The following is a 17500-nucleotide window of genomic DNA, read 5'->3' as shown; positions in this document are numbered from 1 at the left end:
TTATTAATTATTCCCTATAAATATATTTATTTATATTAAGGACATAACTATACATAAATACTTCACACTAGGAGGGACTCTTTTATTATGGTAGTATTGACTTTAAGAGTCCTTCCTAGCATGAGGCATTTATGTATAGTAATGCCCTTAATATAAATATATATACATATATATATATATATATATATATACATATATATATACACGCACACACATATATATATACATATATACATAATATAAATAAAATATATATATAGGCATATATACATATATGTACATACTAACATATATATATATATATATATATATATATATATATATATATATATATATATATATATATATATATATATATATGCATTTATGGGTACAGGACGTCACAAAATGTAAACAATATGAAATATGAGATATGAAAAACAACATGAAATACGAAGACAAACTTTTTATTGCGAACAATGAGAGAAACAAATGGAAAACAAGACAAGTAACATAAAGAACAACTCTTAATCAGTTGTCAGCTGTTCATCTACTCCACATTTTGAGCAATTTACGACAATATGTGCCTTCAAGAAAACAGTTGCTCCCGCAAACCAAAATAAAATTTTGGATTTTGCAGAGGGTCAAAGTTGGTAACAAAAACAGGGCAGTGAAACAAATAGTGAGGGCTGCTAAGCCAGACGGGGTAAGGTGGCGAACACTGAGGAACATTCTTTAACAGGAGAAAAGATAGGAGAGGAGACAGACAAGAATAAGTCTGGTCTGTGCAACAAACTAGAAGAAAAGAAAGATGAACACGTGTGGAAAAAAAAGATGGACGATGGTTGCATGTGAGCAATGAGAGAGTAAAGGAGGAAGAGGGACAGATAGAAAATGGTGAAGGGAAGAAAATAAGAATTTGAGAAAGGAAGAGAGAGAAAAAAACGAAATGGAGAGAGAGAGAGAGCAGTACAGAGGAGAGTTGCATCAAAATTATTTATTAAGATAAACTTACTTGGAAATGGATGCATGGCGTTCAATCATATAATAATATAAATAAAATATATAGATAGGCCTATATACATACATATATGTACATACTGACATATATATGTATATATATATGCATATATGGGTACAGGACGTCACAAAACGTAAACATGAATGCATATATATGTACATACATATACATATATATATATATATATATATATATATATATATACATATTCATATATACATACACACATATACATATATATAACATACATATATATATATATATATATATATATATACATATATATGTACATACATGTATATATATATATATATACACACACATACACACATATACATACATATACATACACATATATATATAACATACATATACATATATATACATATATATATACATACACATATACATATATATATACATACACATATACATATATATAACAGACATATACATATATATACATATATATATATATATATATATATATATATACATATATATGTACATACATATACATACATATATACATACATATATATATATATATATACACATACATATACATATATACACACACACATATTTATAGAGAGAGAGAGCGGGAGCAAACCAGAAGACTAAAAGATGCTTAAAATTTGCACATATTGACTAATGAGTGAAATTAACTGGAAAATAGAAATAGGTGAGTAAACCAAAACAAAATTGAGTTAGGAAGGTCAAGGATAGGCTATACTAGGTATCTGAAGTTAAAAGAATTTAGATTTATTGACTAACATTATAGTAGATGAAAAGAAAAAAGTGATAAAATAAAAATATATCTAAAATTACCTTGATTCCTCCGGTGTTTCAATATCTCGCAAGTTCTCATTACTTGAAGATGGTGGTGTTTTTTGACTGAAGGAAAGTAAAAGTTGTAATACAATGTTTGCACTTCAAATCCATGATTTTCATACAGAAAAGACAAAAAAATCCTGCCTCCCAAGATATTTTTGCATATGAGATAACTAGCTTAATTCTTTTAATGCTCACTATAAAACAAGGCAAAGATTACCAACAAGATATGATATTTTATCAAATATTTTCTATTTTACAAACTCAAAGCTTGAAAAACATTTTTATAGATACTGCAAAGAACAGAGAGCAGTTGTGACAACTGACTACGAAAGTATCTAGAGTGGTATCTCAACCAGTCTGCTTCAGTTAAGGGATCTTGATGTTGATGATTATTCAGCATTTATATATATCACATATTGATAATTATAACTCTAAATTTCAGCTTTTAACTGAATTTAGTAATGTTGTTTATTTCAGTTATCAAACTTACTGTCATACCATACTTCTATAACCAAAAGTAGCATGACAATATATTGTCACTGAGTGACTTGGTTAACTCCGTAACTTACATAAATATGGAATAAAAAAACGAAACATTTTGAATTACAAAAAATAGGCTGAACAGAAAGATAGAATTAACTTACCTAGACAATCTTGTTGATACTTTGTTCCAACTGACACCTTTTTGATTTGGGACTAAGAAAAGGGAAAAAGAAAAGGTCATTATCTGTTCAGCAAGAGAATATGTTATTTCTAATGGCACAAAACTGAGTAGTAAAGTTATGCTTGTCATACACTGCTTAAGCAAGTTTCATCTTCTCATATTTGCTACTGCAATCCAGAGAACATAGATGCTACAGTTACATAGTACTAGGTAAAGAAGACCTATTCCAGTCATAATCATCATTCTGTATTTTCCCTGGAATAATATATCCAAGACTACATTGTCTAGTGAGTCTTTCTGAAAACAATAGGATGTGTTTTGAAGGAGATTAGAATGCTAATTCTAATTCTTTGTTATCCAAAGCACTTAGGTAGCCACAGCAGAGTTACAAGCCATATTTGTAAATGCAATATATTGAATCCCTAAACTATAAAAGAAGAAAAATCTTGTTATAAATTCACTTGACAATTTTTCACCTTTGTAAGAAATATCCATGGATTACAACCTAGAAAGCTTCTCATAACATGCAAATCACACACCTTAATCCTATCTACTTCATTTCTATTATTCAAGTTACAATCTATGTTTCAACTTCTTCCATAAAAGTAGTATCTGCATTGTTCAGGAATCAACCTCTATACCTTTCTTATTTCTTTATTGCCCATAAGAGGCTAAACATAGAGGGAACAAAACAAGGACAGACAAAGGGATTAAGTCGATTACATCAACCCCAGTGCGTAACTCGTACTTAATTTATCGACCCCGAAAGGATGAAAGGCAGTCGACCTCGGCGGAATCTGAACTCAGAACGTAGCAGCAGACGAAATACCGCTGAGCATTTGGCCTGGCCTGCTAATGTTTCTGCCAGCTCATCGCCCTCTATACCTTTCATTTCTCAAATAACAGCAACAAAAATTTCTAGTTACAGTGGATTAAGGTCTCCCTTTCTCACCTCTCTAAATTAATTAAAAATTTGTGATTACATCTCATCCAGTATTGCATACATGGATATTTCAACTCACCTTTCTCTCAAGTCATCATCCTCAATTACATAAATACTCCCAACTAATCTTAGCTCTCAGATTCCTGCCATAACACAATGTTGATAGAGAGTGGACCTTTTGACATCTAATTGCTCTCCTTACTTGTCCAGAATCATGACCAACTCACTCTTGAACTCTTTGTCACATTCTAAAACCAGCCACTATCTACTGTTTCTACAACCAACAGAATGTCAAGTCATGGGTAAATCAAGGAAACTCATCTGTCATCCAACTATATAAAAACTTTTGCAAAACTCTGGTTCTTCAAATCAGTTTAGTTGGTCTGAGTCCACAAATATACTTTCCTTGTAATCCACTTGACTGAAGTGAGTGACTGATATTTTCTTTAGATATCACTCTAACATCTTCAATCAAGTAAAACCAATACCCTAGGAAGGCCCTAGGTACATAATAAGAAACACAATAACATGCCTTATCTTTTCTAGTCATCAGACAATCTCAAATTTACCATTATTTTCATTCTTTCCCATTTCCTTGATGTTGCTTGACCACCCCTTTTGTGATCTTCCTAAACCTCTTTTACTGGAGGTTTGTCTATGCATGTTTATATTCACTACAAGTAGGGTGTCACGATGTTGTGTCACATAACCAAACCACTACATTTGTCACCTTTTGAAAATTGACAGAAGTGTTTTGTTATTTATTCTTCCAGGTGATTTCTCTTCCAGCATACTTGTTAGTTCAATGTTCTAATCACCCTTCAGGTAGATGGCCCTGCTCAGTATGTAGAAAAGGAGTAGGTAGTAACTCTATAAGATGTACCCGGTGCAAGCTATGGACACATAAGAGGTGCAGCAACATCAAAGGCAGGTTAACTAGCAAGTTAGTTTTTGTTTGTGGCAGATGTTCAGGTGCAATAAAGACTGCAAACAAACAGGAAACAACTTCTATCTCATTCCAGGGTGAAAAACTAGAGGTAGTCGATAGCTTCCGCTATCTGGGCGACCAAGTTAGTAGTGGGGGTGGGTGCGCTGAAAGTGTAGCTGCTAGAATAAGAATAGCCTGGGCAAAGTTTAGAGAGCTCTTACCCCTGCTGGCGACAAAGGGACTCTCACTCAGAGTAAAAGGCAGACTGTATGACGCATGCGTACGAACAACCATGCTACATGGCAGTGAAACATGGGCTGTAACTGCTGAGGACATACGTAAGCTCGCAAGGAATGAAGCCAGTATGCTCCGTTGGATGTGTAATGTCAATGTGAATACCCGTCAGAGTGTAAGTATCTTGAGAGAAAAGCTGAACATTAGAAGCATCAGTTGTGGCGTGCAAGAGAGACGATTGCGCTGGTATGGACATGTGGTGAGAATGGAGGAGGATAGCTGCGTGAAAAAGTGCCACACCCTAACAGTTGAGGGAACCCGTGGAAGAGGTAGGCCCAGGAAGACCTGGGCTGAGGTGGTGAGGCAAGACCTTCGTACATTGGGCCTCACCGAGGCGATGACTACGGACCGAGACCTTTGGAAATGGGCTGTGCGTGAGAAGACCCGGCAAGCCAAGTAAGATCGTTGCCAGTGCCCCTGGACTGGTTCTTGTGCGGGTGGCACATGAGATGCACCATTTTGAGCGTGGCCGTTGCCAGTACCGCCTGACTGGCTCCTGTAGGATTTTCGAGCGAGATCGTTGCCAGTGCCCCTGGACTGGCTTGTGCGGGTGGCACATAAAAGACACCATTTCGAGCGTGGCCGTTTTCGTGCGGGTGACACGTAAAAGCACCCACTACACTCTCTGAGTGGTTGGCGTTAGGAAGGGCATCCAGCTGTAGAAACTCTGCCAAATCAGACTGGAGCCTGGTGTTGCCATCCGGTTTCACCAGTCCTCAGTCAAATCGTCCAACCCATGCTAGCATGGAAAGCGGACGTTAAACGATGATGATGATGATGATGATGATGGAAATATAAAGCATTTATAATAGCAATTCATTTTAAAGGCAATGATCTTTTTTTTCTCACTTCCAAATATAATGCTTATCATTTTCACCTCTAAAATACAGATGAAACTTCAATTGCTCCTGAAAAAATGTATTTTTCTTATTTTCCTAAATGGTCTATTTTTGTGAAAACCACTGTAGATGCAATCCAGCAATTTTGTACTCTCATACTTTTCATTCTTGTACTTTCCATTTACTTAAATTATTGAACACCATACATACAAGCAAAACCCAAAACAGTTACTGTTTTGTATAAAATAAGTTATCATTTGGACATATATGTTTGTGCATGTGTGTTTAATTTTATTTCAAATATGATGCAATTTCTGTTTCTAGAGACAAATGATTGAAGCAGATGTGCAATGTTATGACATCTCTATGTGTATGAGTTATACTCTAATTAATTTAATTATGTTTTCATTACATTATTATCTGTGAAGTTCAGCTAAGTTTCATTGACAATCTAGTGAAGTACAAACACAATAAAACTTTCTAAACTTCCCTTCTCAATCCCACCTGATTGATTTGCACATGAACACAGTCACCATGCACGCAAAATCTGACCATGAGAAAGCCTTTACCAAGTTGCTCATCTAGTCTCAAATTGCAACTAAATCCTCCTCAAATATTACTCTAGATTGTAAAATAGTTGAATTTACAGGATAAATCAATACTGAATGTAATATACCAAAACTTAAGAGAAACTGGCTATGGTAAAAATGCCAGTCAAGCAATAAATTCTGGAAACAGAAATATTTCCCTCAGCATATACAAACGTTGTCAGGAATGACAGTGCCTATGAATCAACAAAGGTGTCTTAAAAAATCTACAAAATATTTATAAAAACAATAGCAAATACAATTTCCAAATACTCCAGAAAAATAATAATGACATCAAAACATCAATAGCAATGATACAGAAAGTAAGTATCATTGTTATATCTCTTCCCAAAACAAGAGATTCATAGTACATCTAAAACTTAAAGCTTTAACACATACAAATAAACTTTGTAAGAACGAAAATTTTCAGAATTAAAAATAAACACCACAATTACCAATCTATACACTTCAGTAAATTCATTAAGCAGAATAATTACAGATAAATCTTATAAGGCAACATAAAATATTACTGCACTAATGACCACCAGAAAAAGTTAACCTCATAAAATGCTAAGACAGTCTCATACACAATACACCATAACCACACATAATCAAAACAAAATTCAGTATTAAACAACAAGAAAATAACTGAGATAAAAATAATACAGAAAACTGGCAAAATTTTGTATCCAACATAAGGCACAAAGCTAACTGTAAAGCACCATATGGAGTAATCAGTGGCATCATGAATCACACAACTACTCTGACTCTACTTAAATCACCAAGAAATCTGGCTCCACAATAACAGATTCAAAGTAGCATCTACCATATCTACTGGTTCCTTCTTACCAGCAACACCAGAGAACATCAGTTACAATGAACTACAAATATCACATTTAATAGAAAGAAACAATGACTACTGGACAAACATAAAACTATATATACAAAGAAACAGCTGTAGTATCAACAGCCTCACTAGCTTCAAACATCTATGCTGGAATGTACATCACCAACAAGTGCAGAGTAGTAACAATTACCATGCTCTGAATCCCTCTTAACTGCTACCATTGTGGCCATCACAAGAATTTACAAGCATAAAGGATAAAAATAGGACAATGGAAAATGGAAGATGAAGGGAGTTATGAGACAATCTCATCTTTTAACTATGATTCCACATTCTAGTCATATAACAGGGGTTGGTAAAAGTGTTATGTATGAATAAAATTGAAAAATGGATACTGATGAAACCAGATGAGTTATTGAAATAAACATCTAGACTGTCCCAAACAAGACATCACTATATATTATAGTGTGTAGTTTAGCCCTCAACAAGACAGTGACATGGTATAACTAGGAAGATGGATAAGTGAAATGTGTTTTGTCATTCATCCAACTACCTGTGTCCCAAAGCACTGCTTGATCAAAACTGATGTAGGAAGGCACAACTTCACCATCACTCTGACCCAACAATGTCCTGGCCTGATGAATAGTCTTTCTTTTGCCCAAAATGAGAAAGATTCTGAATTTAGTTCTTATCCTTAGCAAGAAATTTAATCTTTGTCTATAAGGATATGTTCAATATCCAAAACATGTATTCCCACCAAATCTGCTGACAGTAAGCTTGTACACACAATATAATCATTTATAAATAACTGCCAGCTTATCACACTAAGTTTCTTTTCCTTCTCAGAAAAAATCAGTATAGATCTTGTAGGACAAGAAACATTGTAGATTCTCACCTATATGTTATCTTCTAATTTGCAAAATAGTAAACAATGAAAATCAAGCAATGGCTGCTTAGGAGGCTGTGGGAGGTTATGAAGCATTCTCATCTATTAACAATGGTACCACATGCTAGTCATATAACAGGGATTAGAAGAAGTATTAGATATGAATAAAATTGGAAAAAGGGTATTAATGAAACCAGATGTATTGTTGAAACAGTGTTGTGATGCATTCCTTACTTTTGTTGTGATTCCAAGAATAAGGGAGTCTTTCTATGGTTATAACTTTTTCCCTCATACTGCCAGACTTTGGAACTTTCTTCCATCCCATTGTTTTCCCTTTCTCATGGCCTGAACTCTTTCAAGTCTAAAGTAAGTTCAATCCTTTCATCTTAATTTCCCCTTCACAGTTCCTTACACTATGTGGCTTCTTGCTTTGTTTGGGACGTTCAATAAAAATTTTAAAAATCTAATGTCATAGTGCACCATTACAACCATTTCTTTTATATATAATCTATCTATATCTATATATATGAAAATGAGAATGTGTGTCTGTCTGTCTGTCTGTCTGTCTGTCTGTGTGTGTGTGTGTTTCCCTAAAACTCGAGAACTACACAACCAATTTCATTCAAATTTTACACATGTCTTACTTAGGGTTCCGGTTGTGTTTTAGTCACAAAAATTTTTTTTACTTCTTGCATAGTTCGAGCCCACAGCAACATCATATCTCCTCCACTATTTAAGTATTACGTGTTAAAAGTGAAACAAAAACACTCGTCAAATACTTTCACTTTAAAAATGAAACTATTCCACTAACTGAAACAATCATATTTCGATACTGTAATGACAGATACTTTCACTTTAATGGTGTGTGTATATATATATATATATATATATATATATATATATATACAGAGAGAGAGAGAGAGAGAGAGAGAGAGAGAAAGAGAGAGAGAGAAAGAGAGAGAGAGAGGGGGAGAGAGAGAGGGAGAGAGAGAGAGAGAGATCTATATATGTATACATATACATGTATATGTACACGTATATGTATAGATATATATATAGATATAGATCTATATGCATACATGTATATGTATACATATGTGTAGGTGCATATATATAGGTGTACATCTAATATGTACACATATATAAATGCATACAGATATCTATACATATATACACCCATACACACACACATATATATGCACACAAACACACACATTAGTCATTTGTTTTCTTATCCAAAACTACGTCAAAAGTATTGAATGGATCTTTAAGAAATTTGGAAATTATATTCTATGCATAGTGGCCATAACCCCCATGAAAATTCATATATTTTTGATGTTGATGAAATTTTAACCATACAGATTACACACAAATAAAGTAATATTTCTAAAATTTTTTCTTCTTAGAAGTTACAAAGACCCCTTCATGGGGACTTCACACCCACAATTTAGTCATTTTTCCTAAGCAAAGACGAATACAGTTGTACCATTGGTAGCTATAGGGTCACCCGAACATAACAGATGAGCATTATTTGTAATTCAACGGTACAACAGTGTAAGACTATCCTTTCAGATATACTTACATTGTGATTTCTGCAATGTGGTGCATAAATTGTCAAGTAAATGAGACGCATCTTTGCCTCCACTGATTCACTTGCAAAGTGTTGAGTAAAATTATTTCGTTGCAGACCTCCTTTGAGTCTTTTTATTATTACTGGGTCACACATAGTCCCCAGTTGGTAACATTGATTTCAAGGCCTTCCCAGATGAGTGACTGGTTGTTCTAAGACATTTATTGATTGTAAATTTTTTCTGCCCAGTTACCTATCGATATAGTGGTCATTTGCAAACTCCAGAGGTGACACTTTCATTTCCCTTTACTCCAAATGTCACACATTGTTATTTCAATTGGATCATGCACTTCCAATTGCTATAGATCCGTAATGCATCTTAAAGCTGTGCCTGTCAACTGTATGGTGAGGAATCCTACATTGGGGAGTAATAACGACTAGGCTAGGGTAGCTGACTGATTATCGTGATCATTCGTCTTTTGCTTTTCTGTAGCTTTGCTCTCTTTTACAAACCCAGTGAACATACATATATTTCCTATTTCAAAGAAATTCAAACAATACATATTAGACCCAAGTTAAAAAGATTCCCAACAATTCAACTTCTCTGCTTGACATTAACACCCCCACCACCAATAGGGGCCTTAACTCCCACATTTTTCAGCTCCATGAGCTCCATTTTTCAGGAGCAAAATCCTTTTAGGGTCCATGTCGTGTCTTAGGCCAAACAAATTTTAAACTTCTTGCATAGTTCAAGCACACAGCAATATCATATCTCCTCCACTATTTCAGTATTACGTGTCAAAAGTGAAACAATAACATCACTCTACTGTAATGTTAGATACTTTCACTTTAACACTGAAACTATTCCACTATTTCAGTATTACATGTCAAAAGTGAAACAACATATCGCTACTGTAATTTTAAATACTTTCACTTTAATACTTTCAATTTCATACTGAAACAATTAAAGTGAGACTATACTCTCACATATATACAGGCATACTATAAGACCCAAGTTAAAAACATTCCCAACAATTCAACTTCTCTGGTTGACATTAACACACCCACCCCAATAGGGGCCTTCATTCCCACATTTTAGTGCTACATGAGCTCCATTTTTCAGGAGCAAAATCGTTCTTACAGGTTCCAGAAGACTAAAATTTTGGAATATGTGCATAAAGATCAATAGTATGGGATACATGTGTCATGATTAGAATTTTTTTAGGGTGTGTAAGAGGGAAAGAACCCTCATGTGCAATTTGCATGAAATTCGAATCATATGTATTCCAGTTCCTTACAGAAAATATAAGAGAAAAGTCTCATTCTTCAATTGCATGTAACACGGGCAATGCCGGGTATCTCTGCTAGTTCCTATATAAATAATACTATATTACACTAATTACAATAATTCTATATTACAATAATTCTATATTACACTATATTACTACTAGTTATAATTAGTAATATGAAGAGATAGGAAGAATGTTGTTAAAGTTCTGTGATTAAGCTTGCAGCCATGAATAACCAGATGAAATTTTCTCATAGCAACATTTATTAATTTTTACATAAAGACAGTCTTCAGAAGCACCCCAATAATATAATGGAATATAATTATGACTTCTGTAATAACCTAGTGTATATTATTTTCTGTAACCTAGTGTATACTATTTTACATGAATTTTTTTTTATCTTTCAACACATACACATATATACATATGTATGTCAGTAAATACATACATATGTGCACATAGATAAAAACATTTTCTGTTTAGGTAGCGGTACAAAAATACAAATGCTGAATGCAACTCTATGTTAGAATTTATGTGGTATTATTTGTCAATTTATTTAAGATAAAAGAGAGATTACATACTCAAATCACAATTTTTTTAAATCCAAATTTACAAATCAGAGTTGTAAGTGGTGAATATTGTCAGTAGTTGTTTGCCATGCATCAGAAACATTCTCCCTGAAATTCTCATGCAAGGATTCAGGTATGACACTTCATACATCAACATCATACAATCTGCAATTCACTCCGAGAAAGAAGCCCTTAGTGGCTCATGGAACAAATTCCAACCAGTTCATACTATAGATGATATGCTTTGCAAAACCCACTCCCACAGATGACTGGGTCCCATTGAGAACAGATAAAATCAACTACTCCTGAAGTGCTGCAAAAGTATTGGAGACACACTATTTCACACTTATAAATGTCAAAACCTTCTCAGGCGAAGAATGTATCCCACAACATAGACTAGTAGTTAGTGACTAAGTGGTTGCCGAGAATACGACCAACTTGGAGGAGAAGGATCTGGAAGCTCAAAAATCCTGCGAATGGATTGAGACTTAGAGACTTATTACTCGAAGCCTATGACAAAATAGAGTGGGATGTAGCTTCACACAATGTAGAGGACAACTGGACATTTCTACGGGACAACATGCTGAGGGCCACCGACCAGATCTGTGGATGGTGCAAGGTCCACTCTCGACCGAAAATAACGTCGTGGTGGAACAATGTTGTTGACAGGGCTATTAGACACAAGAAACAGGCTTGGAAAGACTGGAAGAACGGTGGTAGCAGGGAATTGTATCAGACTGCCAGAAGGGAAGCTAGGCGACAGGTTTATTTAGCCAGAGGGGAAGCAGATAAGAAAAAGTTTGCCAATGTTCTGCGTCGTGAGGATCAAAGACTTGAAGTATTTCGTGTTGCAAGATAGTGTGTGAGAGAGAATCGTGATGTCGTGGGAGAGAAATGTATTCGCATGGATGATGGTACGCTTGCATTAAATGAGGCTACAAAGAAAGAGGTTTGGAGATGCCACTACGATAGATTGCTTAATAAAGAGAATGAATGGGAGAAAGAGAGTCTGCCGAAGGTTGACCCAACAGAGGGACCAGCTATCCGAGTTGACAGTACCATGGTAGATAAAGCAATTAAGAGTATGAAGACAGGAAAGGCCCCCGGCACATCTGCAATCACTGCAGAGATGCTCAAAATATCTGGCAGTGTCGGCAATAGACTAGTCACCCATATTGTTAACCAGGTGATACATGAAGGAGTCATACCCAATTACTGGTGTAGCAGCACCATAGTCAACTGCTACAAAGGTAAAGGTGACGCCTTAGATACAAATAATTACAGAGGTATCAAGCTTTTAGATCAGGTAATGAAAGTCACGGAGAGGGTCATATCCCAACTACTTAGGGAGCGAGTCAGATTAGATGAGATGCAGTTTCTGTTTGTGCCTGGGAAAAGCACCACTGATGCTATATTTCTGGTAAGACAGCTTCAGGAGAAATATCTAGCCAAGGGTAAACCTCTGTACCTGGCTTTCGTTGACATGGAGAAAGCCTTCGACAGGGTCCCCTGATCCCTCATCTGGTGGTCAATGAGGAAACTAGAGATAGAAGAATGCTTAGTGAGAGCTGTGCGAGCCATGTACATAGAAGCTGTTAGTAAGGTGAGGGTTGGCAATGAGTACAGTGAAGAATTCGGATGGAGGTAGGGGTCCACCAAGGTTCTGTCCTCATCCCCCTCCTATTTATCATACTCCTCCAGGCTATAACAGAGGAATTCAAGACAGGATGCACCTGGGAGCTCTTCTATGCTGATGACCTTGCACTAATTGCTGAGTCAATATCAGAAGTAGAGGAGAAGTTTCAGGTGTGGAAGCAAGGACTAGAATCGAAGGGCCTTAGAGTGAGCCTAGCTAAAACCCAAGTCCTAATAAGTAGGAAGGTAGAGAAAACACAAACCCCTTCAGGTAGATAGCCCTGCTCGATCTGTAGAAAAGGCGAAGGTAGAAACTCTATATGATGTACTCAGTGTAAGCTATGGACACATAAGAGGTGCAGCAATATCAAAGGAAGGTTAACTAGGAAGTTAGTTTTCGTTTGTAGGAGATGTTCAGGAGCTATAAACACTGTAAATGTGCAGAAAACAACTTCTGCCACATTCCAGGGAGTAAAACTAGAAGTGGTTGATAGCTTCCGCGTGAAAGTGTAGCTGCTAGAATAAGAATAGCCTGGGCAAAGTTCAGAGAGCTGTTACCTCTGCTGGTGACAAGGGGCTTCTCACTTAGAGTAAAAGGCAGACTGTATGACGCATGTGTACGAACAGCCATGCTTCATGGCAGTGAAACATTGGCTGTAACTGCTGAGGACATGCGTACGCTCAGAAGGAATGAAGCCAGTATGCTCCGATTGATGTGTGATGTCAGTGTGCATACTAGACAGAGTGTAAGTACCTTGCGAGGAAAGTTGAACCTAAGAAGCATCAGTTGTGGTGTGCAAGAGAGACGATTGCGCTGATATGGACATGTGGCAAGAATGGATGAGGATAGCTGTGTGAAAAAGTGCTACACCCTAGCGGTTGAGGGAACCTGTGGAAAAGGTAGGTCCAGGAAGACCTGGGCTGAGGTGGTGAGGCACGACCTTCGAACATTGGGCCTCATCGAGGCAATGACTTCTGACCGAGATCTTTGGAAATATGCTGTGCGTGAGAAGACCCGGCAAGCCAAGTGAGATCATTGCCAGTGCCCCTGGACTGGCTTTTGTGTGGGTGGCACATAAGATGTACCATCCTGAGCGTGACCATTGCCAGTACCACCTGACTGGCCTTGTAGGGTTTTCGAGCGAGAAGCCAAGTGAGACCTAAATCCAAGGCCTCTGCCAGGATGCGTACCTTCCTACATTCAACACTAAACTCCACTTGCAAAAACCTGCTGAGGCAAGTAATTTCGACAGCTGGCACCCATGTCAATGTTGTCTCCTTCATTGGACACAGATACTCGGCTTGCAAAGACCTGTTGAAGCAAGCGAAAGCGAAATTGTGATGGCACCTGTGCCCTGGCACTTGTGCAAGTGGCACGTGTAAAGACATTCGAGCGAGATCATTGCCAGTGCCGCTGGACTGGTTCCCGTGCAGGTGGCACGTAAAAGACACCATTTTGAGTGTGGCCGTTGCCAGTACCCGCCTGACTGGCCTTTGTGGCGGTGGCATGTAAAAGCATCCACTACACTCTCGGAGTGGTTAGCGTTAGGAAGGGCATCCAGCTGTAGAAACTCATATTGGAGCCTGGTGTAGCCACCTGATTCACCAGTCCTCAGTGAAATCGTCCAACCCATGCTAGCATGGAAACCAGACGTTAAATGATGATGATGATGATTCAAGAGCCCCAATGTGCATTCCAGATTTGAAGAAAATTTGTCAAGAAGAATGAGAAAAAATTCCTAAAGAAATATGCAAGCCATTGATTAAGAACTACAAGAAGAGACTGGATGAAGTGGAACTGAATAATGGTTATGCTACGAAGTATTAAAAACAGAATTATCAGTTATTTATGTTCTGTACAAATACTTTTTTGCCCCCTAAATATTTATATTTGTATATAAATTCATTAGTTACTATAATTTATTAGTTTCTTTTGCATATTTTTAGTTTATGTATGTGTATGCAAATATAGTATGGGTATATCCCATTTATGTTCATTAGAAATTAAATAAATAAAGAATATTGACATGTACGAATATTTATTTCCCCCCACTGTATATATATATATATATATATATATATATATATATATATATGTAAGAATCCGGCAGGCGTGAAGTGGATTCGATCCACTATGCCACAAATTTGAATCAACACTGCGTCAGAACTTTTCCCCCGCGGTGGAACAACGGTTTTCGAAGTGATGTCTCCACCACTTGACCCTTTTCTGATCTCTTCTACTCCATCAAATCTAGAATAGAATCCTTTGTTCTCACTAGCTATAAAAACAGGACACTCCAAGCAAACTTCCTCTTTCTATCTTTAGTCACCAGCAGTGACGCCTCGACAGCTTGGTCGCTGGTCGGTGGTGACTGGACATCTGAAGCCATGGACACAAGCAGGCATACGAGCTAGCAATTCCTTTTCTCTATAACCCTACCATCTCTCTCTCTATATAATTACTACTATGAAAAAGGTACATACAGATACAGGCCGAAATTCTTAACCTTGCATGTTTTATATACTATTACACTGGCCTACCTGTCGTGGTATGGCAACATAGAATGTAACGATAAAAATAAATATTTCTTATAAAAATGTTGATCATCGTTCAATCCATAACCGTTACATATATGTGTGTGTGTGTGTGTGTGTATATTATATCTATCTATCTATCTATCTATCTATCTATCTATATATATATATATATATATATATAGTTCCCAGAGGCTGGGAACTACAGGCCCATCTCTCTGACTTCACATATTAGCAAAGTCATGGAACGAATTGTCAGAAGGAGATTGATTGCGTTCCTAGAAGAAAATGACTTGCTGAATGAGACCCAGCATGGTTTCCGTCCAGGTAGAAGCTGCCTCACGCAACTCTTGCAGCATTATGACTGGGTCCTGAAGCAGCTGCTTGGCCATTCAAATGTTGATGTGATATATCTCGACTTTGCAAAAGCCTTTGACAAAGTTGATCATGGCTTGATATGTCACAAGCTGCGAAACCTTGGCATAGCTGGTAAATTAGGAGAGTGGCTGCATGACTTCCTGAATGGTAGAAGTCAGACAGTTGCAGCCAATGGAGAACTATCTAGGGAAACACAAATATTGAGCGGTGTTCCACAAGGAACTGTTCTGGGGCCACTACTGTTCATAGTGGCCCTTCTGGACATGCCCATGGTCACTCGGAGAGCCACTGTCACTAGCTATGCTGATGACACAAAGATATCTCAGGCAATAAAGAATCCTGATGATATTGTAAGCCTGCAGAATGACCTAAGTGCAATATATGAGTGGGCAGAGCAAAATAATATGCAGTTCAATGCAAAAAAATTTCAAGTACTGCACTACAAGACCACAAGTACCTCCCAACTGGCATACACAGGGCCTGGAGGTACTGCAATCCCAGAACCACAAACAGTAAGAGATCTGGGCATCAACATGTGTAGTGATGCATCATTTCACATGCACATTGTCAAGTTGACAGCAAAGTGCAGACAACTGGCAGGGTGGATACTGAGGACTTTCCGTACAAGGGACTAAAAAGTCATGTTGATTCTATGGAAGACATTTGTTCTGAGCCGCCTAGACTATTGCTCTCAGTTGTGGTCACCACACAGTGTTAAGCGGACAGCAGAACTCGAGGCAATTCAGCGGCACTATACAAAAAAGATCGCCACAGTCCAACAGATCAACTACAGGGAGCGACTGAAGGCACTAGGTCTCTACTGCCTGGAGTGCAGACGGGAGAGATATGTAATAATATACATATGGAAAATACTGGAAGGACTGGTGCCAAACTTTGGTATCAAGTACTACAGGAATGCCCGCACGGGTCGCCACTGCATGGTGCCAAAGGTACCGTCCACTGCATCTCACATAAGAACGAGATACTGCAGCAGCCTCGGTTTCAGAGGACCTCAGCTCTTCAATGCCCTGCCAAAACATTTGAGAGACATGCTAGACATGGATGCGGAGGTCTTCAAGACAAAACTTGACGCTTTCCTCTCCACGATACCAGACGAACCAATGGCTCGTAAAAAGACGCAGTTTACGGCAGCCGTGTCAAATTCTCTTATACACCAGATGTGCCATCAAAACTCTTGATTGGACCATGTCAGGTGGGGGAGAAGAGCCATGCAAGGAACGTGAAAATCACGGTGGTGCACCAGCATGACCGCAGCCACTTGGCTGAAACACATAAATAAATAAATAAAATAAATATATATATATATTATATTATATATATATAAATAATATATATTTATATATATAATATATATATATATTTATATATATAATATATATATATATTTATATATATAATATATATATATATTTATATATATAATATATATATATATTTATATATATATAATATATATATATTTATATATATAATATATATATATATTTATATATATAATATATATATATATATATATATATATATATATATATATATATATATATATATATTATATATATATATATATATAATATATATATATATATATATATATATATATATATATATATATATATATATATATATATATATATATATATATATATATATATTATATTATATATATATCTATATATATAGT

The 17500-nt window shown here is 36.4% G+C and overlaps 1 protein-coding gene across 9 annotated transcripts in view; it reads right to left on the bottom strand.

Moving 5' to 3' along the window:
- Positions 1-17500, bottom strand: part of LOC106882224 (mitogen-activated protein kinase kinase kinase 5) — a 294987-nt gene that overhangs the window by 148642 nt on the left and 128845 nt on the right. For all 9 annotated transcript variants that reach the window (XM_089347114.1, XM_089347115.1, XM_052978403.2 and 6 more), the window contains 2 exons: positions 2482-2533; positions 1832-1897 (listed from right to left, as the gene is read on the bottom strand). In XM_089347114.1, coding sequence (XP_089203240.1) covers positions 1832-1897; positions 2482-2533 — 118 coding nt within the window. The remainder of the gene's footprint in view (positions 1-1831; positions 1898-2481; positions 2534-17500) is intronic.

Source organism: Octopus bimaculoides, chromosome 2, assembly GCF_046866305.1.
Source record: "Octopus bimaculoides isolate indiv1 chromosome 2, ASM4686630v1, whole genome shotgun sequence".
Lineage (NCBI taxonomy): Eukaryota > Metazoa > Mollusca > Cephalopoda > Octopoda > Octopodidae > Octopus > Octopus bimaculoides.
The sequence above is the reverse complement of the archived record's forward strand: the minus strand, read 5'-3'. Positions and strand labels throughout refer to the sequence as shown.